The following is a 27,536-nucleotide window of genomic DNA, read 5'->3' as shown; positions in this document are numbered from 1 at the left end:
AAACACCGTGTAGCACTCCCCGCCCTTTGGAAAATATCCTTGTGGTGCTCATGATCAGTATGGTGCTCATGATCAGTACCCCTTATTGTGGTCTGATGAAGCTAAAAGTTTAGTGCCTTGGCCCCTCCAAAAGGATGGAAAATTTATAGCAAAATAAGTTAGACTAAATCTTATACGCAACAGGCTATTACTGAAACTATTTTCTCACTTTAATAAAATTAGATTTAAAGTTTATTGCTGAGATGTTATAAAGTATCATCTCCTATTCTATTTGATTCTTTGGTCTAGAATCTATGGGAAAAGATCCATGCACTCTGTTGGAATGTATCGATTCTCATTTTTCCCGGAAAACTGCTTTTCATTGGTCTGTTCAAGTGTGACGTATACTGACTCCACCGGAGAACGGTTTTAATAAATTCCGATAGCACTTAGTTAAAATCATTGTTCATTCTTGAGCTTGTCTGAAAGGTTATATTTGTTAAAGGCAAGTTTTTAATTGTTTGTTAGACCACTTGAGTTTTTTTAAGGATACTTTGGTTGTATGTTTCTTATTTATTTGTAGTCAGGTGAGACGAGCCGTGCTCGACTAATAAATTTATTGATTTTGTCGAATCTTCTTTTTTTCTTAAATATAAAATTTTCCTTTTAGTCTGAAGGACCTTGTTTTCGTTTCCGGTGATGTAAAATCAGTACAATATTGAGTGTTGTTTATTTGTATTGTTGCATTTGCACATAAAAAAATATACGAAAATATCGTATTATTAGTGCTAACTTTGACGAATATGGTAAAATTCTTAACCAGGCAACATCATTTGTTTTCCATATATTGTACTTTCCATATCTGAATTTTGCACGCATTATTTCATCACTTTGTAATTCGATGAGGGGCTCTTGCAAAGATAATTCTATTTCGGCAACATTAACTTCGAAAGGAATTGAAACCCAAATCGGTATATCCATTCCGAGTAGGTCACTAAACAGATTCAAAATAATGTAAATTACAGTAGAAATTGAATTCTTAAAGATAAAAAGCGTTCTGAGTTGGTTTTCTTTGTGAACCCCCAAAATATCATTGTGGACCCCCAATTTGTTATATTTTGCCTGTGGACCCCCGAAATATTACATGGACCCCTAGGGTCCATGTGGACCCCGGTTGAGAACCACTTGTATAGAACATCAAAAAAGGCACCAAGTGGTATATTCACTTTATAGGAATGCCAGTTATATGAACTGCTATAATTTTACCGCTTCATTTTGTTCATAGAACCAAAAATGAAAAAAATTATTGGGGTCGTGGTTTTAAAGTTTTTGGTTGCCCCTTGCATCCCTTTGAGTAGTTTACTGGGCCCCAAATTTCAAGTCTATCTGCCTCATCCCTGTGTTAGCTGGCAACGAGCTTACGGCTTACTTTTAGATATTCTGTATTATCTAGATGATTGAAAGCGAGGGGACACCCTGCATAACTGTATCCAATTGTTTTTTCTGGTGTATTTTCTAATTCAGCTTTACCATTTTCGTCAATAGCTGAAAGCCAAATTTCTTAAATAAATACCAGAATGTAATTGAGATTTTATATCACATCTCCCTATGATGCAGCATTGCCGAAAGGTTTTAACTTTGATCTGGTCGTTGAGCAGTTGTAAGTCTCCCAATATTATCATCAACCGGGTATGTACTACATATTTCTGGAGGACAGTAAAGATCCTACAGTAAATTTTAAAAGGAGCTGTAGAAGATTTTTTTTATGTTTTTACCGCTCATTTTGGAGATCTTGAGTTTTGACGAGACGGTAGGTTTATTTTGACCAAAATTGGAAGGGGGGATGAGTCGTTACAAATCTTAATTTGTCAATTCTTATTTGTCTTTTTTAATTAATGGTAAATGTAAAGCGCTTGAATTACTAATCTTTGTGTTCATAAGAAAATTTTTAAAAATAAGGATCACTGCCCCTGAACTTAATACAAATGGACATCGACTAATGCATGTTTTTAGTAAGCTAAATTTACGGAAGCTAGGCACGTCTGACGGATGAAGGATGACAGATTGCAAAAGATTCTTCTTCTCGGCATCCTTATGGTACAAGCGAAAGGCGATCGTCCCTAAGTGGAGGGGGGTCGGTCATAAGGAAGTTTTTTAAGGAAATTGGGAGTTTTTGGGAGGGTGCAAAGAGAGAAGCTTTGGAAGAGGAGTGTCTGCAGCTGTGTGGTGCTTAGGTGGTTTGGTGTAGCCATGACTAGTGAATTGGGTACTACCTTATTATCCCAACCACACTGTTGTTCTTGATCTTTTTAAAAACCAGTTTGTTTTTAAAACCGGCAGGTATGTTTTAAATGATTATTTAATACGTAGAGTTGGTTAGGTATTTACGTTCTGGACGGCCTGTTTTCAATAATTCCCTGTTGTAATTTACATAATTTTGTTGCTAAACTGTTATATTTTCATTATATTTTAGTATATTTCATTATGATTAACCTGACTTCATTTCTCGATTGTGGTCGCGATAATGTGTAAGTACCATGAATTGTTATTGGTTGTAGTAGTTATACTTGCACACTCTTCATTTACTCTGTTTTAAAATATTTAGTTTGAGACCCCAGGCAAAGTATTCAGTTGTGTGTGTTAATAAAGAAATTTTCACAAATAAGTGTCACTACCCAAGTGGACATCGAATGCTGCAAGTTTTTAAGAAGCCATTTTGACTAACTTGACACAAGCACATTTTCTGTTCACACGAATTGTCTTTAAGATAATTAGTAGTCTAAAGCGGTTGAGGACTAGTATATGCGCAGGATCTTCCTTGGAAAAGGTTAAAAGTCACAATGACCCAATTTTTTTTCTAAATGTCACAAAATTCTCTCTTTTTTGGCCTGATTTGGAACGGCAGATGCTCGCTCTGGCCTTTCCCTAATTTTTATGGGTGAAACGAAACACAATCTCTGACTTGTAAAAACCAAACCCTTTTTTCTACCTTTTCTGTATATTTTGCAAATGACTCTTGAAATCTACTTTTTAGACCCTCCTCATTGCTAAATAAAATGTTGATGTTACAGAGTCATCTTAGTTTAGGATTTTCGGATGGATTTTACAACGATTATCTGTGCCACGTCATCTTGAGAATTGTTGCCACCAAGGCACAGTTTTGATACCACGACGTTGCAAATGGCGTACCGTATTTGCCAAAAAAGGTGCCACACACTGAAATAGAAATGCCCGTTAATCAAAAATGGCATACGTTCAACGGTGCAGAAAACTCAGTCGGGGTATGTACGCACCATAGACTACGGGAAATTAGAATCACGAGTGACAATTCTGATCTTGAGCTTGGTATAGTTGAGAAAAATATTCTAGAACCCATTCACGGTTAATGCTTTACATCTAAGTAACGTTGATGACCACTATGGGTACTGAATGCTGTGGAGAGGGGCAAATAATAACATTTTAGTGGGAGACAAAAATATTTTTTCAAACTATAGGGGGAAGGGGGCAGATTTGTTTTTGTTTGATTTTTTAATGAAAATACAAAAATATTATGGAAACACCAAAAAAGGTATTTTTCGATGAAAATACCAAAAAATTTATTTTTTCGATGAAAATACCATTAAAATGTATTTATAAAAATCTAGGAGATGGACAATTGCCCCTTCTGCTACCCTGTAGATTTGCACCCTATTGGTAGGTGCTTGTAGATTATTACCAAAATATTGCATCGGTGGGATTTAATGCATCTTAGCATTGATTGTAGGTAGCAATTGTATAAATAAGTGCTAAATAATTTGCTAAAGAGGCTAAATCGTATTTACCAAACAGGCCCATAGAAGATTCCTAAATTTTCTGTGCTGTATATTAATATTGTATGATCTAGCATATTAAAGTGTTTGTATTTTTTCAACATTGTGTTTTGTTGGAATTTAATAATTGGACTGGCATTGTTCTTTCTCCTTCTTTTTGAGTCAGGAAACATAATACATAGGCGCGAGTGGTTGAACTATAGAGGAATATGTAAAAAAAGGCTGGGTTTAGTTCCTAGAAAGAATCGGTCGCATGAATTTTCGTTTCTTTGTTTATATAATTTAGTACAAGTTCAATTTTTGCAGGACTGGCTGTTCAGGTCAACTCACGCCTAGCCAAAAGTTAGTGCTATTTAAAGGTATAATTAATAACCCTAAGCTGGGTCACTGAGACGATATACACGTTTTTTTTACAGGTTCAAAGTGTTTTTTTTTGCTTTTCTAAATGATTTTCTTCATTTAAAAAAAGACAACGCAATTTGTTGAGAGACTTGGCCACTGACTTGTCTTGGGCTCTTGACTCTTGCTTTAACCCTGATAACATTCCATTTCAGACTCTCCAAAGACATCATGGTTGATGCTGGTACACTTGAAAAATTGGAAGCTGGATTCCAGAAACTTCAGGCAGCTACTGATTGCAAGTCACTTGTCAAGAAATACCTAACTCGTGAGGTTTTCGATCAGCTTAAAACCTTGAAGACAAGCCTTGGAGCTACCCTTCTTGACGTCATCCAATCAGGTAAATGTCTATTACTTTTTCGAATCACAACATGAGTGGTGAGCAAGGCCGTATCTAGGGGTTTGATACCCCCCTCCGAAGTGTTTTTCCGACTCGTAAAAACTTACCAAGATTGAATAGAAATATACCCTTCTTGACGTCATCCAATCAGGTAAATGTCTATTGTTTTTTCGAACAAAAATGGGAGGTGAGCAAGGCCGTATCTAGGGGGCTAGGGGGTTTGATACCTCCCCCTCCGAAGTGTGTCCGACTCGTAAAAACGTAACAAAAATGGATAGAAACAATTTTTTATGCGTCTATTGACGTTTTTCGATACCTCCCTCCCCCAGAAAAATTCTTCTGTAGCCCCCCCCTCTCGAAAAATTCTCGATACGGCGTAGGAGGTGAGAGCAATTCAGTTACAAAAAAAGAAAAAATATTTGAGCAGGGAAGAATTTTGTTTCCTTGGGATTGGTGCAAATAACTCCCTTGGAAGTATTAGTAAATTGTGGCACAAGAATGCACTTTTTTCATTTTTAATTACCCCTCTCTTTCTAGAAAATTCTGTTCCTTCTTCCCCCTTCAATTCGCAAATTATATAGAAAGTGCAAGAAATTACAAGGAAAATCGCAAGAATCAGGAAATCATGGGGGGAAGGGGATCGTACTACGTATGTGCCTGGTGACAGATAAAAAGGATTCTACGTAAAAAAATGTTCTTGCTTGTTTTTCTAGTCTGTAAAGTAATATGCAAAATATTGCTTGTTACAAATTGTTAAAGCTAACTCAAATGGGCTACGTGCTAGGCTGCCCCCTCTGTACCCGATGTGACTGAGGCACAGGGACGAAGTCAGAGGTTGGGTTAGAGGCACAATGTATTGTAAGAGTTCAATTCGTCCACTCTTGTAGTTCATAGTTAGTGACCCCTTAGTCTGTCTGGTAGCGCAAGGTCCGGAAGCTATCAATTCTGGCTTTAAAAAGATTTAAATGTCATGTCTAGCGATGCCTTGGCGCTTATTTCTTTGGGTTCAAATTCCATTCATATTTGGCAAAATGCAGTCATCTATTTTGTTGCTTAGCGGGTTTCCTATTCGTGACCAGTGCTGTTGGGAAAGGGACAAATTGAAGCAAAAACTGACATGCTTTGGTAATTACATGCGATAGAATTATAATTAACTTTTAGGCGGTCGTGCAAGGATGATGCATGCTGGTTAAAAATGATTGTTTATTTATAACCCATGTATAATCACTTAGGAAAAGCGGAGTTGAACATGTCTACCTCGAATAGTGATACATGATCACAAGAAGTTGTCATTCGATTTGCCGTGACTGGCAACTATTTTTGAAGAATCGGGAAAACTCCATCTTGAATTTTTTTTTAAGTGAATCATCTTCATGCTTGTTTCGCATACTTGCAATGACAAAACTGACGGTAATATCAAACTGAAATATATTCTCTGAGGGCAACCTGACTTTTATTCATAATAATGATAGGTGGTACAAGCTTATTACCATCTATCATAATTATGAATATCAAACTGTTTAAAAGATATGACCACTGGAATTAACCAATGCCGACAAAACAGTGATAATTGGACAACACGCGAGCTATAACATAAATACTCACTCTTCTCAGTATTCCGAGTTAAAACACATTTCAGGAATAAAATAAAATTCTTCGACGCGTTCTTTTTTTGTACCCTCTCCCCTCCGAAAAAAAAAATCCTGGATACGACCCTGGTGCAGTCACAACCATTTTAGATTAAAAAAAAAGACTCTTAGTGGTTAAATTAACATAATATCGTTAGTATAAGCCAACTACGACTTATTTGAAAAACCAAAATAGTACATCTTTGACTAAATCAGTGCTTGTCATTTTCATTTGCTGATAGATACTTTATCATCCATCCACCCATCCTAGGGCAGAACTAAGGTAGATAGTTATAGAACTAAGGTAAATAGTTATAGAACTAAGGGACGATCAATATTTTTGGGTTGATTCATGACGGAAAATGTCCACTGGACTTGCATGCAAAAAGGGGGGCTGAATTTGCTTGGACTCGCAGGCGAACAAGTAACCCAAGCCTAATAGTCCTGCCCGCTTAGAGTCTCGGGCGGACGTGGAACAGGGGTACATTCCATGGTTCAGTTGTTTTTTTGTTTAAATTTAATTTCTGATCGTTTTTAAATAATACCGGGAAATCCGGCTTTCTCTCCATAAAAAATTCCGGTACTTGTGTATACGCCACTCACTCAAGTTTACGATGTGTAAAACTCGAGAACAAACCGGTTTCTTCGCTACTTTAGAAACAAATTTGGGCTATATATTTGCACACTAGAGGGGGAGAGGGTAAAGTATAGTGGGTCTCCATGCAAAATGCAATTATTCTGCATATTCTGAACAAAAATTTGTTTTCTGAATTCAAACTGTCCGAATACTTTACCCCCCTTATGTGCAAATATATAGCCCAAATTATATATTTCTCATCTATTCTGTCACTTGTCTTTGTCTTGTCTCGCGGTAAGCTGAAAGAAACTTAACGAAGAAACCGGTTTGTTCTCGAATTTTACACAGTGTATTTCTGAGTGAGTTGTGTATAATAGATAAGTACTGAAATCCCTTCCCCCTACGAAAAATAAAAAAAACTCGAGCAAAATTCTCAAATTTGGAAGCCTTGTTTTCGATGGGGGCATTTACCGGTGGGGTATTTGCCACGGTTTTTTTTTTTTGGGGGTATTTTTCACGGGGTGGGGTTTTTTCCTCGGAGGGGTATTTTCAAAATACTGATTTTGGCTTTTTAATAGCATCACCCAAAGGCGGATACCGTAGCAGGGATAACAATGATTAATCTTAACCAATGGCAAAATAATCATACACATGCATAGCCGAAGGAGTCTCACAAATAGGATCAGTGCTACTTGCTATTTCATTATTTATAATTTTATTCCATTCATTCATGAAACTTAGCATTAACGGAACTTATGTTTACAGTACATAAGTTGCTATATCTTACAGCATCTTCTACACCAGCTGATTGTCTAAAAAGCAAAAAAAAATATAATATAATAGCTAAAGTATTTCTGAAATCCCTAGCCACAAATTTGTCAAAACGAACAATTATTTGGTAACGGGGATCATGCACAGTTATGATTGATTCGTGACCAGGGATTCTAACAAGTAACTAATTGCATCTCGTTCAGTTGTTCACTTCAGCGGGTAGCCTATTAATATTTATAGTAGCATAGTCGGAATAATCGGTATCTGGAGCTTCCTGTAGCTTACGGAAATGCTCATTTTATGCTGCTAATTGTGTAGAAACACTACTCAGCATGTGCTCACAATTACTGACGTTAGATGAAACTCGCGGTTATGCTACAGCCAGAATACAGGATGTGTTGATTGGGCCAAAACTCACGTGGCCAGGCAAATGAACTTTCTCAGCTACCCATTTCTGAATAAGCCCGGAATTGCCTTTAAACTATATATTTTTTCACTAGTATCGATTTACTTTATCATGAAGGAACTTTGCCTAAAGGCCTAACATAAATTTGTATATAGCACCGCTTTAAAAAAAAATCCATGCCATGACGGTTAATTTTTTTTTTCATTTGTTGCATTGTGAAAATTTCTTTCCATAAAATTCAGTACTGAAATATAATTAGTTCATCTTGATCGTATTCGCCAAGCATACTCAAACCGCAAAACTAATCAATTAATATATCTCTTTTATGTTACCGTGTTAAGCCGAGTCATGAATTTTCTTTTCAAAAATCTATCCCAAGAACAGTTAGTATTTATTATCCGATTATAAGCAAATACCTTTAATCCAAAGAACTAAAAAATTTCTAAGTTTGGAACTAAAAAAACCTTTTGTTCCAAAAATAACCCAAAAGTTCTGTGATTATGTTTCAAGATAAAATCTATTAGTTTTTCTAATATATTTTCTTGTTGCTGTGCAATGATCATCGTTTTTTTTTTCTTTTGGTTTTCCGTTACTAGCCTTTTATATACCATTTTTTGTATAATGATTGATAGTTCACTGTTGGCCTACTCCATTATTTCTACTGCATTAAAAAGGAAATTTTGTGTCAGTAATGACGACCGAAGTTTACCCCCCCCCCCAGACCCCCTGTGAAAAATACCCTCCTCCCGGAAAATACCCCCTCCCCCACGGAAAATACCCCTCGTGGAAAATAAGGCTTTCCAAATTTTAGAATTTTAATTGAGTTTTTTTTTTTAATTTTCGCAGAGAGAATAAATTTTGGTCCTTGTGTATTATGCGCCACTCACTCAAGTTTACGCTATGTGTGAATCGAGAACAAACTGACTTTTTTTGTTAGTTTCTTTGTTACTTTAGAATCAAATTTGGGCGTTAGATTTGCATATTAGGGGGGAGGTATAGTGGGTCAGCATGCAAAATGTGTTTAGGTACAGTTGTTTTGTATATTATGAAGTAAGAATTGTTCTCTGACTTCAAGCTGTCCAAATAATCCCCCCCCCCTTGTATGAAAATATGTGGCACAAATTATGTATTTCCCATATATTTTGTCACTTTCTTTGTGTTGTCTGGAGCTAATCTGAAAAAAAAAAACTAGCGAAGAAACTGGTTTGCTCTCCAGTTTTACACAGCGTAAATTTGAGTGAGTGGTGCATAATACATATGTACCAAAAGTATTCCCCCCTACGAAAAAAAACTCAAATAAAATTCATAAATTTGGAAAGCCTTATTTTCCACGGGGGTTATTTTCCTTGGGGGAGTATTATCCTCAGGGGGTACCGCTGGGGGATATTTCCCATGGGGGTATTTTCCGGGGGGGGGGGTTAAACGCCTAGAACCGTCAGTAATAACCAAAATGAAAAGTTTTATTTGTTTGCTGGTAACATCAAACTATACTTTTTGTTTAAAATGTTGCATGATTTTTTGGCATTGCCAAAAAAATTCTTAGATAACCTAATCCCCATACACATTGTGCTGATATGTGAAATAAACATGATAGAGTGTGTATTTACTCACCGAATGATTTTAAGGTTGGGATACGAACGTTTATCTGTTGGACTACAGTATGATAAGATTTTAAATGTCAATCTAAAATTATTTATTTATGTTATGTTTCATGCTTGAGATAAAGAATTTGGTTTTGTATTAGCCCTTGATTTTCCTCAACACAATTCTTGTCTATTTCTCATTTCAAATAGTGTGTCAATCATTCTTTGCATTTAGCCGAGACTATTATACCAAACACAGTCGAGAAGTTTGCTGAATGTAAGATCTCAGAAAACCGGTTTCATAGCGATAACGACATGTGACGGGTGGCAGAATGCATTGGACGTGTATAATTGGGGCTATATGTTTGTACATTAGGAGGGTGGGGGTAAGGTAGGTTAGTTTACCTTACCCCCCCCCTCCCCCGCCTAATGTGCAAAAATATAGCCCCAGTTATATTATGATATAAAGTAAAATATTACTTTTTTGATCATGTTTTGGTAAATTTCATTACAATTAACCTAACTTCACTTCTTGAATGGGTTTGGTAAGTACTAAAAAAACATCTTTTCAAGCAAAAACAAATAATTTGGGTCTGAGGCGTATAATAAAAAATAAGAAAATTTAGAGCAAGCGCAAGTACTTTGCCTGTGTCTTCAGATTTGGTTAAAACAAGGAAAGGGAAACACCAAGAAAGCAAAAAATGTAACCAATAGCCTTAGACATTTGTTTTTGCTTGAACTTTTTTTTGTTCCTCCCTTGGGATTTCATGACTTTTTTTTTTTTCACCAATATCTTTCAATTTTGATTTTTTGTTTATTTAAAAAAAATAGCTTTTTTTTAAAGAGAGAAAACGAAAATACGACGATGATATCGTTGAATGTCGAGATAAAGGAAAGACTACAGGATACGAAAGGAAAGACTTGAGTTACGGGTAAAGGAAAGTGCAGGGTGAAGGTACGGCTACGGATAAAGGGTACGGATAAAATACAGGGTAAGAAAAGCCTTAAAATACGGGTAAAGGAAAATACAGGGTAAAGGTACGGGTAAAGGGCACGAGTAAAATACAGGATAAAGAAAAGACTTAAAATACGGTAAAGGAAAGTACAGGGTAAAGGTACGGGCTCGGGTAAAGGGTACGAGTAAAATACAGGGTAAAAGAAAGTCTTAAAATACGAAAGGTTTTTGCTAAGCTAGGAGAATTTTTTTTTTTTTAATAGGAAAAAGTGTAAGTTCATTAGTACAGTTTTCGCGGGACTTCCCTTAAGAGAATGTTTCGACCCTTTCTAAATTGAACCAAAGCTTATTAAAAGTATATATTTGATTAATTTCGTTTCAATTTTAACCTTCTTTGCTGCTTTCGCTTCTTCTCACTTGTTTGATTACAACATACTCTTCTACCTGGCTAATTTAACCTTCTGATTCCAATTTTGTTTCAAACGAAAAAAGAGAAAAAAGGTTAGCTGTGTTTATAGATTTCTTCTCTGAGCTATGATAAATGCGTAAAGACTTGAACAAAAGTAATTCACGGGAAACAGTTAGGAAATAGATAATTTTGGCGGCACAAAATTCTTCAAAGGTTAGTTTGTCAGAGCTATAAGTCGCATTAAATCGAAGACGTATCAAGGAAAAGATATGCAAATAAACATTGAAATATAGACATAGAAATTCATTACACAATGGGATTTCTAAGCCTTGCGATAGAGAAAAACGTAAACAATAGAAAATGTTGTGCTTGTAAAGATGAAACAAGCTAATACTGCTGTGCTAGTTTAGATTTGAAGTTTATATGCTATAAATGAAAAGTAGAACTTTGACGAATGGTAGGCCTACTGTAAGAAAAATCTAACAATCTAATAAGTACTTTGGATATTAGTGTCAAATGGGGAAAGGGGTATGCGAGAAGAAAATTTGGCGAAATATGGAAAATACAAGAATTGCAGAGAAAGTCAATCTTGGGGTTGATGCAATCTCCCATGAAAAAAGGTGAATCACTAAAAAAATGGTTTCTCGGAGATGACACTTGAAATTCTAAAAAGAAATTTTCCCGTCAAAAATATTGAATTTTTTGAGGGGCTGTGGATCTTTGGACATTTGTTGTTCTTGATGGTTACCCGGACCCCTCTCCTGTTGGCAAGTAAATGAATTAAATCTTTCGTGTTGCACTCATAATGTTGAGCGGTACGAGAGATAGCTGCTGTTCAGTATCAATAAGTCTTCTCAGTTTATTCATATTGGAAGGAAATTATTTTACAAGCACTATTAATGTTATTTGGCCCAAGATTCTTGGAATAATATCTATATTGGGCTCTTGGTCATATTCTATTCCTTCAAATAAAGTTTTTAAATGACAAATTACTCAACTGCTTATATTGATCTGAAAGAGAATCCATAAAAAGCTGGAAAATTGTGTGTGAACAAACGGCCTTTTGGAGATTTTTGGCACTACCCCGTTGAATGATCCTCCTCCTATTTATCTTAAGATATTTGTTATGCAAACCAAATGTCACTTTGCTTTGGCATGATCTATTTTGGTCCTTAAAAAAAAAAAAAAAAACAAAAACAAAAAAAACACTATGACTTTAAGTCATAGTGCAAATTTGAATTGAGCCTTCACTTGATTTTCCTCGACCATCGGTTTGATCACAGATCAATTGATAGTAAATTGAAAAACTGCACCCGTTTTCCTAAATTTTCATTTCCTTTCAGTTGTAAATTGAAAGGAAGTGTGGTTTGAAGTTGTTTATCATAGATGCATACTGATGTGAATACGATCAGTTTTGGAAAAAAGAAGGAAAAAAACATAAAAACGCATCCTTGACGGTTTTTTTTTTTACGAAAAACACGAAAATCTGTGTTCTCATAGGAAATCTGTGTTCGTTTTAGGAGAAGCACAGACTAAAACTTAATTTGTTGATTCGTTCTCTTAATTTCTATTCTAAATAAACTGTTGTATTGTCTCGTCGTCTTGAAATTCCAACTCAAGGTCAATTTAACTGGGAATACCAAGTTCGAACGAGTTTTGGAGAGTTTTTCCAGAAACGACATCTGTCAGGAGATATGCCTATCCCATTGTATTATTCTATTTCACGTTGTATTGTTTACGACAGTTTTTAACGTGCTCAACCGGAGCATTTTCTATCTTTTCAACTTCGTTTTTATTATTTATCTCAAATTTGTGTATTTCTAATATTTGAATTGATAGTTTTCTGAGAATTTCTCGCTGTCTGAAATAACTTTTGTTGCCAAGTCATCAAAGTTGTCTAAAATGGAATGATTCTTTCGGCTTGAATTTCGTTTATACTTACCTACTTGAAGCCTTTTATATAACATAAATATGTTTTTACTTGCAATAGCTGCTGGATCGTGTTCTCAGTCACGTAGTCAGTGCACACAAAATTGTATTGAATTACCAAGAATGAATTGCACAGTCTATGAGAAAGATTCTAGCAATCTTGTGGTGAAAAAAGTTGTTTCATTTATATATATATATATATATATATATATATATATATTATATATATATATTTATATATATATATATATATATATATATATATATATATATATATATATATATATATATATATATATATATATATATATATATATATATATATATATATATATACATATATATATATATATATATATATATATATATATATATAGACAAGATGTTAGAATATATGCTATAGTTACAAATGCAATTTTATCAGGTTTGGAACCAAACCATAAATGATCCTCAGGTTGTCTGCTCTGAAAACCAAAAACAATGATATAGTTGGGACGGTACTATCCATGGCCCTATATTCTCCACTCCTATAATGCGTCGAGGCATTTTATGATCGGGCGGGGCACTGAGGAAGGGAGAACCCCTTCATATACGGAATAATTTCTGTTCTTTTTAAGTTTTAATGTCGCTCCTTACTTTTAGTTAAAAAAAACTTGTTTTTATTTAATTTCTGAACGTTTCGAATTAATGCAGGTTTTGATTTTGTCTCAACATACATGAATAATTAAAACTAAACTTACATATTGTTACTTTTTTTTGGCAATGGCTTTCTCAAATATTTGATCGGACGGTTTTGAGAAAAAGGGGCGGGGAGGGGGCCTAGTTGCCCTCCAATTTTTCGGGATCTTACAAAGGGCACTAGATCTTTTAATTTCTGTTAGAATGAGCCCTCTCATGACATTCTAGGACCACTGAATCGACACGATGACTTTTGGGGAATAAAACAAAAAGAAAAAAAAATAGATAAATAAAAACGCATCTGTGATCTTTCCTCTGGCAAAAAAAAAAATACAAAATTTCCCATTTTTGCAGATAGGAGCTTGAAACTTCTACAGTAGGGTTCTCTGATACGCTGAATCTGATGATGTGCTTTTCATTAAAATTATATTACCTTTATAGGGTGTCTCCCCCTTTTTTCGAAAATAAAACAAATTTTCTCAGGCGCGTAACTTTTGATTGGTATGATTAAATTTGATGAAACTTATATTTTTAAATTCAACTTAAAAATCTGATTCACTTGATATATATTGGTATCAAGATTCGGTTATTTAGAGTTTCGGTTACTATTGAACCGGCTCGCTCCTTACTACAGTTCGTTACCACAAACTTTTTGATACTGTGATTCCCAAAGAGGGATGCACACCCCATCAGTGGGACTTGACAGTATTTTAATGGGTTATGGGCAGGGAGTACACCCTTTGGCTGACTATACTTTAGTCTTAATTTTGAAAAGAAAAAATTCGGGTGAACGACGTTACATTCGTCTGTATTTAAAGAGAAAAAAATATATATTAGGGTGTTGCTGTAACGGCATGCATTGTATAAAAGGGATTTAATACAGACATTGTTCTTGATTAGCATAAAATATGCCTAGAGAACGGACCAAAAAGAAGAAAAAACCAAGTTATTGGCCTCTTAAGCTTCCTTCAGGTAAATATTCATAAAATTTTGAGAAACAAAATTTAAATATTATGATGGGCATCAGGATTTAGAAATGCCTAAGAGGACATGGTCCGAAATGGGGAAAACCACTAGTATTAAAGATGAAATGTTTTCTGAATGATTCTGAGAAAATATCTGGTTGATTATTGTCTCACAAATGGCTTATTATTTTCTGTAGCACCATTGTGTATGTGTAATTACATATAATGTTGTTATTGGAGTCAATTATCGGCTGTAAAAGAGTATTAAAGGATTCGTAATTATATGATTCAAGGGGGTTTATTCAGCTGATAATGTTTTGCTTTATAAGTTGAAGCCGTTTATAATTTCAAATTATGCACATGTTTTGGCCTGAATGTTATCATATTATACCAATGAATGTGACCTGTTAAGGTGGCAATGCATAGGCCTATGGATGAGAAATGCTTCCCGAAAAGCTCAACAACTTCGCTATTTTTATTTGCCTAAAATGAAAGAGACATATGCATAACGACGACCTCTTGTGCCTTACTAATTTACTATGATAATACACAAAATGCCTGCAGTGTGTCCTTGAGACAAAAAAAAAAAAAAAAAAAAAAAAAAAAAAAAAAAAAAAAAAAAAAAAAAAAAAAAAAAAAAAAAAAAAAAAAAAAAAATGTCCAGTTCTTCTCCTCTGCTCATGCGCTCATATATGGAGTTCCTCTGGAGCTAAATTCTACAATCTTTTGAGAAATTTATTTTCCATCTTTTGATTGTTCAGTCTGATCACATACTCTATTAACTGACCACAAAACCTTGATAGCCCGGATTTTCATCAAATAATTGATTTGTTCCTTGCCTAATAAATAACGGTATTTTAATTTTGTTCTGTTTTGTGAAATTAAAGTCACATTTTCTCACTGACTGTACGATATTGATTTGAAATTACTGGACCGAAGAAGCTTTTCCTTGAGGGCAAGAGGAATAGTTTGTGCAATCTGATCAGAACTAACTGAATTCACAATATATATTATTGATCACATTGGGGACTTTATACTAATTTGTCGCTCAATAAATTGAAGGATTTGATTCATGAGAAAAAATTCCTGCTATTGTTAGTTGTATTAGTACTTATGTATTATACCGCCAACGCTCAAGTTTGCAATGTGTAAAACTCGAGAACTAACCGATTTTTTCTGTCTGTATTAAGAAACAATTAGCTTACACTCAATGGAAAACAAGTGGTGGGTGATAGATTTCATTAGAGTTTTTGGGCTGTACATTTGCATTCTAGGGGATGGTGTAGGGGTTAGGTTACTCCCACCCCTCCCTCTCCCTAATGTGCAAATAAATTGCCCAAATTTATTTCTAAAGTATTAGGCTATAGGCTACTTTCATCATGTTTTGGTATTTTTCAGTAGGATAAACCAAACTTCACTTCTTAAGTATTGTTGGTATAATAAATAAGAACCTTTTTATTATAAATCCCTCACAGCTATGTGTCAATGTGCTTTCGGCTTAAAAAATTGATTGCCCTTTGATATTTAGTTTTTAAACCCCGCATAGGTTAGTATTCTATTCATCAGTGCATGACCCTCGTTATATTAAATCCTCGTTGCTTAAAGTTATAATCTTTGGCCCGTTAGAAAGTTAAATTGTAAGACGATAATTAATTAAGAAACTTTTTTTTTATTTATCAGTTAGAATTGGTATCGTATGGTTTACCTGAAACAAAACTTGGTGAGAATTAGAGGGATGTATCACCCATAAGCAATTAAAAATTATTATTATTCTAAAAAAAAAGTAGTGTGATGTTTCACCACCAGATTTGCCACTTCTCCTGAAACCTACTTGTCAAATTTAGGATTAGTCTAATTATTTTTAGGAAGTCAACAGAAAGGGTTTTGTTGATTCATTTTTTTGCAAATTCTTTTTCACATCCCTTAAACGATAGTTTTTATCTCTATTGAATTGCGCACATTTTCTAATATATTCTCTTTATGCAAAGTTACATTCAAAGTTAATGGTGTGAATCCAATGTTTTCGGAGGAGATTTTATGCCTCAAAAGGTGTTGCCCCACGGTGTTCGGAGAGAAGTGTATTTTGGAGCATTTTCAATGAATATCTGTGTAGTTATGCTTTGTGCATAACTTTTGTCTTTATTTCGTTTTCTCTACAGTTCTGCATAATTCATTGAGAGAGAAATATAAAAAAAATATGTTTAACATTCCTTTTAAAACACCTGTCGTTAGCGGGATTCATTACCAAACAGAACGTCCACAATTTCATTGAGATTGTATAGTTAGAAGCCTCGAAAATAGATTTGCATCGTTTTGTTTTGTATCTAGGTTTCTGAAGTTTCTGTATCGTTCAACGAAATAAAAATATCAAAGATTGGAACATCTAATTTTTTTCTTTACAAAACATGGTTTCGTTATCACCGAAATATTGAAGCAAGTCTTAAGTACAGATCAGTCAGACTAAATTTGCTTTCCCATTGATAAGAATTTTCGCAATTTCACCGAGACTAGTTAGTTTATTTTTTTTTGTTCAATGCCCTTTTACCAAACTGATAGTAATTGCGCAATATAATTAAAAAAGATTGACAAATGTATGAAGTTTTAAAAGAAAGATAATATTTTAAAATAACTTCATAAGAGCTACGGCCGTATCCAGGGAGATTAGGAGGTTTGAACCCCCCTCCTTTCTTAGACATTTTTTTATTCGTATAAACGGAATAAAAATACATACAAACCATTTTTGATGTATTTTAAAACTATCTTGTAACCCCCTCACCCTGAAAAATATACGCCCCCGAGTAAAAATCCTGCATATGGCCTTGGTAAGAGCGTTTTTTTATTTACTCATGAAGGAAGATTTGTTGTAAAATTTTTTATAATGGTATTTTTTATTTTCGTGTTTAAAGTACAGCGGGTCTGCATGCAAAATGTGTCATCTACGATTATACTGCATATTATGCAGTAAGAATTGTTTTCTGACACCATACGGTCCAAATACTCCCCCTCCCTAATGCACAAATAAATAGCCGAAGCTGTATATTTCCCATCTATTCTGTTATTTCTCTGTCTTTACTCATGCTTATGTGAAAGAAAAGCGAAAGAAACCAGTTGACAGTTGTCAATGTATGAGCAACTTCAGTGGTAATGGGTATATCATAGAAGTACCTAGTGGTGGTGTACAACTGCGAGAACAAGGCCTTTTGCTTTGCAGCGTACTATAATGGCAAAACGATATATTTATTTTGCGCTCTTCCAATTAGGCGGTAAAAACCTTGATTTTATACTGGTATGTATTTTCCTGATCTCGTGTTTATTGTGCCCTAATTATTCTAGATAGAGCTAATCAGGTACATACACATGAATTTATTTGGAAAGGAGCGCATCTTTTTGGAGGAGGGTGGCATATGACCGATGAAACCGCACAAAAAACAGGTAAATTATACGAAAAGAGAAGAAATCACTGGGAATTTTTTTTGGGGGGGGTAAGGAACAGAAGGTCCCCAGTTAGTGTACGTCGTAACTGTTCATACCAAAAATTTAAGACTTGATGTATTATGTTTGGTCAGTTCAGTTTTGAAATTTAGTTTGATGAACAGTTTTTTTTTGCATTTTGATGGAAAACTCGATTTTAATTCAAGTTTGTCCTTCTAGGTGTTGAGAATCTTGATTCTGGAGTTGGTATCTACGCCCCTGATGCCGAGTCTTACACCCTGTTCGCTCCTCTCTTTGATCCAATCATTGAAGATTATCATATTGGCTTCACAAAGAATGACTCTCATCCACCCAGTGATTTTGGTGATGTTAACACTCTTGGAGATCTAGATCCAGATGTAAGTACTATATTTTTCTTATGAATTATTTGTTTTTTAAAGGAATTTTTAAAAGCAATGCTTGTGTACTAATTTAAATAATGTTTTATCATTCATGATCACATCCAAGAACAAATAACATATTAAATGATTTAGATTCCAAACTAAAAGGCAAATGATGACCGGCTATTACTTATAGCCGGCCTTTTTTTAAATGGCCGTTTAAAAAAAAAAAAAAAAAAAAAAAAAAAAAAAAAAAAAAAAAAAAAAAAAAAAAAAAAAAACTCATAAAATTCTCAAATTTGGAAAGCCTTATTTTCCACGGGGAGGGGGGGTATTTTCCGGGGAGATAATCCGGGGAGGAGGGAGGTAAACGCCCGTGTTTCCTACTACGGTAAATATTTGCATACTGTAGATAAAATTCTTTGTAGGTAATTTTTTGCGAGGGGAGAGGGACGCTTTCAAGAACTCAGTACAAAATATATTCATTTCATAGGAGGAAAAATAATCTCAAATAATTTAATATTTATTGACTTTTGAACACAGCCTACCTGTAATTTTTTTTATATTTCTAGTTTGTGTGACTTTGCCCAGTCCCCCTCTTCTATTTTTCAGGAGGGGTTGAAATTGATGTTTATATGGTCAACACTAGTATTAGCTTCTTATTTAAATTTATAAATAATCTTTTTGTTTGGTTTCATTCGGAAGTATTTTGTCATAGCTACAGTAGAATTGATTAAGCGCATTCTATGTTCTAAAAGCTCTAGTTTTATACAAGACTTTTTTCCCTTTTTCATTGTTTATTTTCGTTGGTGCATACCGGAACTCGAAATTTGCTGATGATTGATGTTAATTAAATCAAGATGTTGTTTTTATAGGAGGCCATAAACGTCCTGCATTTGGCCACCATCCATGTTACCCAATACTATTCTATATTGGATAGTGACCGCTGTTGGTCACGAGTCCTCGCACTGCATATAACACAAGTCCATTGCCAATGCTGGGCTATTAATCTTCATAAATCTGGGTGAGATAACAAAAATTTGGGTTCTACAACAGGTGATTAAAAAAAAGAAAGTGACAATGCTTGTTTTATCATTTTCCAGGAATTATCCATGTAGACGCGTGGCAGTACAACGAGAGGGGTGGGGACAATTAGATATAGGTATAAAATGGGAAAAACTTCGGTTTTTCTGATTTGTTGTTTTGCAGATAAATACCTGAAAGCAAGGGAGTATACGGGATTTTTGTTCGGGTGTTTTTTTCGCTGAGGGAGGGGGTTTTTTCGCTGAAACTCAAAAAAACGTTTCAATTTTTTTACAATCATTTTTTGTTACGTTTTTGCGATTTGGACAAAACATTCGGGGGTCAGAGCCGATACCCCCCTCCCTCCTCTGGAAACAGCCTTGCCTGGAAGTAACTCATTAGCTAGCGATGCATCACGAAAAAGTCAATTCGTTGAAACTTTCAAACAAAATAACTAGGGAAACCAGGAACAAAGTATTGATTGTGTCGCTCATTTAGTGGGGAAAAATATTTACTAAACTTAAGATATACTTAATCATATACTTCATATGCATAATATACTTCATATATCATATACATAATATATATATATATATATATATATATATATATATATATATATATATATATACATAACATATATACATAATATACTTCATGTATCATATACTTTATAATAATACTTCATATACATAATCATTTACTTAATCACATACAGCTAACAGAGGCGTGAGTTGATTGGGGCATGCGCTTCCTAGATCTTCCTTAGATTTCGAAAAATATCTTTTTTTATGTTTTCTTGAAAAAATTGAAACATTGACACATTGCCCCTCCCCCCTAATTTTTGTTAAACGATGCCACTGAGAGCTAGACATCTTTACTATTCTCTATAAGGCTAAATAGTCTGTGACACAGGGTAACACAATTGAAAATTTCAATTATCATGCCCTGCAAAAGTAAGGAAGAGAAGAAAAAAAAAGGATAATTGACTTTATTCAACGACCTAGCTTCAAAATGTTTAACTCTTTGTCCGTTCTCCAATTGCATTCGCTTTCCGGCATGTTATTCTAGTTTCTTTCTTCTATTTTCTGTTTTTTTTTCTTTTCGTTTTCTTCCCACTTTACCAGGTATTTGTAATGTTTGATGATGGAGAGCAATTTTTCCCATATTTAGCATTGGGATCTACCTCCTGATTACAATAATGATTTCCTTTGTCTTTTATTTGTTCCTCTCTCTCTTTCCTCTTAATTCTGCTTTTTTCAGTCTAAATATTGTCAAATTGCTATTAAAAAAACGGTTAAAAAACGAAAATCAATTATGAGTTTTGTTTTTGCTTCTAGAGTTAATCACCTTTTTTTACGATCTGAAATCAGTTCTTAATTCTCCGAGTCATTTGAAAAGATAGTATCAAAATTACCTGTATGCATAAACAAACAAGGCCTTTGTAGTGCTTTGTTTAATTTTGAGGCTGCGCTCGTCACGGGTCCAAAATCAGGATTCACCATACGTTCACCATACGTACTATACGTACTTATATGTACTATAGATACTTCTTTTGGAGCGGGAAGGGAGGTGAACTGCAGAGATATACGCGTCAGTCTTACTTTTTGGGTTCTACAGTAAAGGTAAAATAGTGAGATGGAATTATAAGGAAGAACGTGATATTTCATTGCTTCACTGTTTTGCTATACCGTACCGTACTGAATTGTTGTTTTGAAGATCGGATGAAACGTAGTTTTGTAGTTTTTTTTGAAGTATTTTAAATGAATCAAAAGAAGAGCGACAAATACCTGATTATAGTTAATATAATAAACTTATTGAAATACTTTCAATAAATTGAAAAGGAAATTGGCTTCTTTGTCATAATTTGTTTTACCATCAACGTATTTTCCCTAAGTTTTAATGCGCGCTTTCGCTGTCATTGTAAGAAATTCGTTTTAGCCTTTTGGTACTTCAAACACAAATTTATTGATTAGCCACTGTCAGGGTGACTCCAATGGTTTGATTTTAGGGGGCACGTACACCCTTTGAAAAGTCAAATATTGCACTAATTGCAGCTGTTGAGGGTGAAAAATACCAATGAGGGAGCCCAAGTTTCACTGGCGCCCTATCCAAACATTATTTTTGTATCTGCCCCTGGCCACTATTGTGTTTAAGGTTCTTTTTAAAGACATAAGTCAAGCAGTTTAAAATCTGGTAATGTAAATATATTAGATAGAGAAGACACTTTTAGATTTGGTAACAATAAGCCTTAAAAACATTCATTCCATTCCTCTATTGTGTTAAGATATTTTACATTTTGCATAATACCCAAATTATTTATTGTTGGTTCACAAAATCCCCTTGCCTCTGTTTCTTTTGTAAATCTCTGTTTGAGGGAGGAACAGAGTGGCATGGTTTAATGCAAAAATAGAAGTGTTTACGGTCATAGCCTCTGTACTACCACTCAGGTTTCCATGGTCTTCTAAAGGCTCAGTATGAAGTTATGGTAATAGTAATCTGGCGGTTTTTAAACAAAATGACACTCATGCCAAATTGATTTGCTCTGACTTTTGGTTTTATAATATATTTTTTTAAAGATTTATTGGGTCTGTCGTCCGTATGTGCAGAAATTCCAAAAAAATAAGGCCTCTTGCACCAATGTCACAAGTTAGTAGGGCTCTTTTTTATGTGTGTAAGAAACCGTTAGGAAACCACAACCTGCCACAAGCAACTGACATGCTGTAACCAAAAATTGCCATGACCCTTATACTCGCTTCAACGTTGTATCTTCAAAGACAATAATTGATTGGTTAAAAAGCCACTCATACTTGGCTTCTTCCTCTTCGTTTCCTACAGCTTCTTCCCTCTTCGTTTTCTCTCGAATTTTAGGAAGCAAAACATTCAAAATAGGGGGTTAGAATTTAAGGACTGGGTCAAAGAAAAAAAAGAATTTGAAGAGAATCGAATTTCTGGCGCTTTACCATAGATCTTATAGAAATTAGTGACTTTTAGCGGCACAGACAGTATTGTGTTACCTAGGTGAATTAAAAAAAAAAAAATAAATATAGCATAAAACCCACTACTAGTAATTGCCGCATACCGCCAGCACCGGGTAAAATTCCAAAATTACGACAGTTTTTAGGACTTTGCTAACTAACAGTAGATGTCGCTAACTCCCTTTTTTCCTGTTATTAAGTCGATTTTCCATGCTCATCATCTTCTCACACATTCTGAACTTGTACCATGCGAAAAACAACAAGGAAAACTAACATTTAACAATATAATTCTTCCAATTACACCTGCAGATTGCATAATGCCCCTTAATATATAAGTAACATTAAAAACCAACCAAAATCCAAGCGTAATTTGGCATCATACATTCATTTTTCAAGTTAGCGACATTTAAGTGGCAAGATGCCCGTCGAAGTTTACCGCATTCTTGGCGACGTTTGATGTAATGAATACCCTTTCCCGAAATATATTCGAGCCCAAGATACCTTGGCTATGGTCAAGCATATAAATTATTTATTTTTGTATATACATTTGGTTTCAAGTGTTTTGAAACCTCAAAGGGAGATAACGGTTAATGATTTCTCTATCAAAATCCGTTCTTTAAGACATCTTTCAGAGAAAAAATATAGATGGCATAGATGCTGAATTGGGAAGATAACTATTACTTGGTGAAAATCAGTAGGAACTGGGATATGTTGTTTGTTTACGTCAAATATGACTTTAATTTACATTTTTTTATTACTGATTGAACAGAGCTATTCATAAATAGCAGATCACAAAGTAGCTCTTTTCTATAAAGTGGTAATTGCCTGTTCGGTTGAAGGATTCCCAGCAGAGAGAAGGTCTTGGGTCAAAACACCCCTTTCTAATACCCTTCCTATTTTTTTTTTTTTTTTATGTAATGTGTAAAGAGAATCTTTTTAAATTAGTAGGGCATACTCTAATAGAATGGTCCCTTAAATGTTGGACCCGAGACTATCCCAGCTGACCATTCCCCTGGGAAATCAGAGCCTTAAAAATATTTTTTTCTCACCACTATCTAAGATAAATTTATTTGTGGACAGTTTTATTTAGTGTAACTTGTATTACCAAAGCTTGATATTCATACAATGTGTAGCTTCATTTTTTTTGTTTCTTTACTTTAAATATGAATAAATAATATGTTTAAGGTACAAAAGTTGAAATATCATAAAGTGGGGACCTGTGTAAGGTTAAAATTCACCAACCTTCGTTTGTTTCTATTTGCTTGTTTCTTGTTGTTCAACCATCGCTTGTTTCTGATTTTGCCAGTCATAGTCTTATCTGTAATTTCCAGAACAAGTTTGTTATCTCCACCCGTGTCCGATGCGGTCGTTCCCTCCAGGGATATCCATTCAACCCCTGTTTGACAGAAGCTCAGTACAAAGAGATGGAAGATAAAGTGTCATCTACTCTTAATGGTCTTGATGGAGAGCTGAAGGGTACTTTCTACCCTCTCACTGGCATGGCCAAGGAAGTCCAGCAGCAATTGATTGATGATCACTTTTTGTTCAAAGAGGGTGACCGCTTCCTCCAGGTATAATTTAGCTTTAGGTTCAATATGTTTTGAAGATAATGGACATTCCTAAGCAGGGATTGCTTATGTATATAAGAACTTCGAAAATTTGTGAAATAATAGGGGGTTATGCTGCATAATATTTTCTAGATTCATTTACTCTTAAATTTATTCACTGAAATGGTACAAACCGGAAGGTTCATTCAAATAGCCAAATGTAATATAGGAAGGAGACTAAGTAGAAAGAAATCTTTGGCTTATGAACATTAGCTTATTGGGAATAAAAATTATTTTTTATTTAACTTTGAACTTGTTTTTGTTCAAAAACCAACAAGAGCTTGGTAGCAATTAAACGTCATTACTTTCATTGAATTTTAAAGGGATATTAAGAACATGGGGTAATCCTAAGTATTACTATTAGTTCGTATGACTATTAATGTGTATAGAAGATCTATGTTGAGTTAAAAAAAAATTGAAGGGAAAATGAATCTTTTATAATGGTTGTTCCAAAAATAACTGCAGGCAATCCTGGTACGGAGGCAGTAGGCTTGAGAATGCTTGGGCAGGAAATTGACCCATGTTGATTAGAAAGCAGTGCCAAGTGCTGAAAACCATGCAGTGACCATGATAGGGCCAGAGTTGACATAGCCTGTATTTAATGGGAGGTCCCAGAGATTTTTTGTCGTCCTGCTAAATCTAAGCGCTTTGTATAAAATTTAGAAGGAGCTGTTAGTCCCTGACCTCCTCTGGTGGGACCCATTGCTTTCGATAGGTCTTAAGTATTTCAATGATTTAAATAATATGAAAATTGCGATATGGATCGTTCAGACATTAAAAAAAAATATTATCGTATGAACGTTATGACCGATAAATTTGGACGTTTCGAACTAGATTTGTTAGGAGTTTTAGATTTTCCTCTCCCATGGTTAGGAAACAAGAAATTAGGTGATATAGAATTTATATATTCAGATAGGAAAAACGAGGTATGTAGGCAGGACTTTCTGATCGAGAAGTGCAAGGTGTAAGTCATAGTGAAATATTCCACTTTAGGAATAATTGACGGAGACATTAATTTTCTGGATAATTAAAACATGATAATTTGAGAGGAAATATTCAAGAACAGATGAATATGAGTTTCGAATTCGACAATGTAGAAGGCGGATAGAATAATCTTTGAAAAGCAAAATAGTTTTCAAAGCGGCGGAAAATGCCTTAGAGAGGAAAGTTAGAAACGTAGCTAGGAGTATTTGCTTTAAGCAGAAGAGAGAAGGGGTTTGTACAAAGAGTTTTAATGATAAATCTTACAAGAATATGACTAATGTTAAGGACAAAGAGAAAGCAATAATGTGCGAATTAAGGAGGTGTGAAATGGAGACCATGATAAACCTTTTTTAGGATGTGAAAGACGGGACTAGACGGCATAATAGCGAGATATTGTATTGGCATGTTCAGAAATTGGGAGGAATTATAAAGTCTGGACTTGTCGCAGTTGAAGATAGGAAAAGGCTGAATTATTGGTAAAAAAAAGTGCTGAGAGAGATGGGTAAAACATTTTGAGAATGTCCTAACCGTGAAAAAGCTATAGGAAATGATATAGAAAAGACGGAAACAATTTTCGACAATTTGGAAGTAAAAGAAGTTTTTCTTGTTGGAGGAGTTCAAGGCAGTACAAAAAAAAAATGAAACATAGTAAGTCACTAGATTTCTGTAGCGTGGTAAGCACGTTTCTGAACTATAGTGTTTGCGAAATTAGAGATAAATTACCAAAAAGTGTTTATACTTTAGTAAATAATTTTTATAAGTACTTACACAGTTGTATAGCTGCGGGTAAGCTAGGAAATGACTTCAGTAGTCCGGTCAGTGTGGAATCAGAAGTTAAGCAGGGTTGTGTCTTACTCCCGGTTAAATAGATTATTTTGTTGGATCTTGCCCTAAAAACACGGCATAGGCTATGTAGAACATAGTATGAAATGGGAAAGTAAAACTCTTCTAGATTAAGGCTATGCAGATGACGTTCAGTGTTCTACATAAAATAGTTCGGGAAGTGAATGAATTTTTGGAGGTTTCGAACGTTCAGGACTCAAGAACGGGTTTGAAAATTATTGCTAAGTAAACTAAGTCGCTTAGATTGGAAATAAATGAAGATTAAGAATTGATGCTAGGTAACAAAAAAAATCTAACAAGGGGATAGCTTCACATACCTGGGTAGTGTTCTCACAAAGATGGCGAAGATGTAAAAAGTAGAATAGCCAAGATGCAGGGAGTTATTTCGCAGTTGCAAAAAAGATTTGGAAGAACGTGAAGGTATTTCTGTAAAGTTAGAATTAGAATATTGTGGAATTGAGAAAATTGGGTCAAATTGGGAAAATTAGAAAATTGGGATAAGAATATTGGACGTCATGGTAATAATAGTGGTCATGTATTACTCTGAAACATTGACGCTTAGAAAGGTTGGGGAAGGTTCGTTAAATGTTTTCCAAGGAATTTGTCTAGGGATGGTTTTAGGTACTCATTTTCACTGGCCGCATACCGAACAGTAAGTTATGTGAAAATGTGGTCCGGTCCTGCACTATAATGTGAAACAAAGGTTAAGATTGGTAGACAATAATTTATATATTAATGATAATAGGTTTCCCAGGATTGCGCTCTTTGGACGTCTGTCTGGGGTCAACCGAAAAGCGGGTTGTTCTCGTACGGAGTCGGAAAAGGTCATAAGAAAGGGTCAAAGGAAACTAAGACTTTTTGGAAGGGGGTAAAGAGGGAAGCTTCGAGTAGATTTGGATGAAGGACGAGGGTTCGGCGGCTTGGTGCCACAGCGACTTGTTACTACTAGTAGTAGTAGTAATCCTAGCACAGGTATTTTCAAGTTAGTTATGTTTTGAAGAATGGAATAATAGGCTTTTGTGGCTATAGCAAGTGAAGAAATCGTGAAGGATCTAGGCTTATTTTTTCTGTAAAATCGGAAACATTATACTAATTTTGACTTGAACTAGGGTGTATGACCTTTGTTATAAAAGCTCCGCCTGAACAGATGCCCTTCTCCTGTTGGCTTTGTTCCACTATAATTGAGTTCTTTAGACTTCCTTTATGAACAGGGATTGATTCTTTTATCAACTTTCTTGTGAACTAAACCCTCTTGATTCTCATGAATGGAAATTTTGTGTAATAAAATGGTAAAGTAGAAGTGAGGTGGAACTTGGGAGACTGGCCATAATATTTTGGCTGCAGAACCTAGACATGAAGGGAAATTGAGCTTCCTCCTGACCACTTCTAACTCATTTTCCATTCACTAACGATGTAACTATCTATATAATTTTTTACTTCATTTTAATTTCAATTATTTCTTCAGTTTATTTCTAAAGGTAAAGGGATACACCTAAATAGGGATTATTAATCTATTTCAGAGTTTAGACTCTGTTAAACAAAAATTAGCCTTCTCTGATACGATTTTTCCTTTGATAAACAACATACTTATTTATATGTATATGTTTGACCAATGACTGTAAATATGATACCTACAAAAACAAATGTAATTACTAACTGAGTTCGGTTTTCAAAATTTAGAAAATAATAGATGGATATAAAAAAATGGATTACATAATTAAGGCGAGATATAAAATTTCTGAAACTATCAATACACTTGGGCTTTATCGAGAGTAAAACTGATAGAAACTGATCATTATTATCCAACTTAAATAAACTCCCCCTTGTATCTGGGAGCTGTTAATGCATTCAGAAAATGACA

General features: G+C 34.6%; 1 protein-coding gene across 1 annotated transcript in view; it reads left to right on the top strand.

Annotated features, from left to right (window-relative positions):
• Positions 1-346: 346 nt before the first annotated feature.
• Positions 347-27,536, top strand: part of LOC136038680 (arginine kinase) — an 83,317-nt gene continuing 56,127 nt past the window's right edge. The window contains exons 1-4 of the mRNA XM_065721962.1: positions 347-484; positions 4,343-4,527; positions 18,080-18,258; positions 23,573-23,812. Coding sequence (XP_065578034.1) covers positions 4,359-4,527; positions 18,080-18,258; positions 23,573-23,812 — 588 coding nt within the window. The 5' untranslated portion in view covers positions 347-484; positions 4,343-4,358. The remainder of the gene's footprint in view (positions 485-4,342; positions 4,528-18,079; positions 18,259-23,572; positions 23,813-27,536) is intronic.

The sequence above is a fragment of the Artemia franciscana genome, chromosome 18, assembly GCF_032884065.1.
Source record: "Artemia franciscana chromosome 18, ASM3288406v1, whole genome shotgun sequence".
Taxonomy (NCBI): Eukaryota; Metazoa; Arthropoda; class Branchiopoda; order Anostraca; family Artemiidae; genus Artemia; species Artemia franciscana.
Note: the sequence above shows the minus strand (reverse complement) of the source record. Positions and strands in the feature narration are given on the sequence as shown.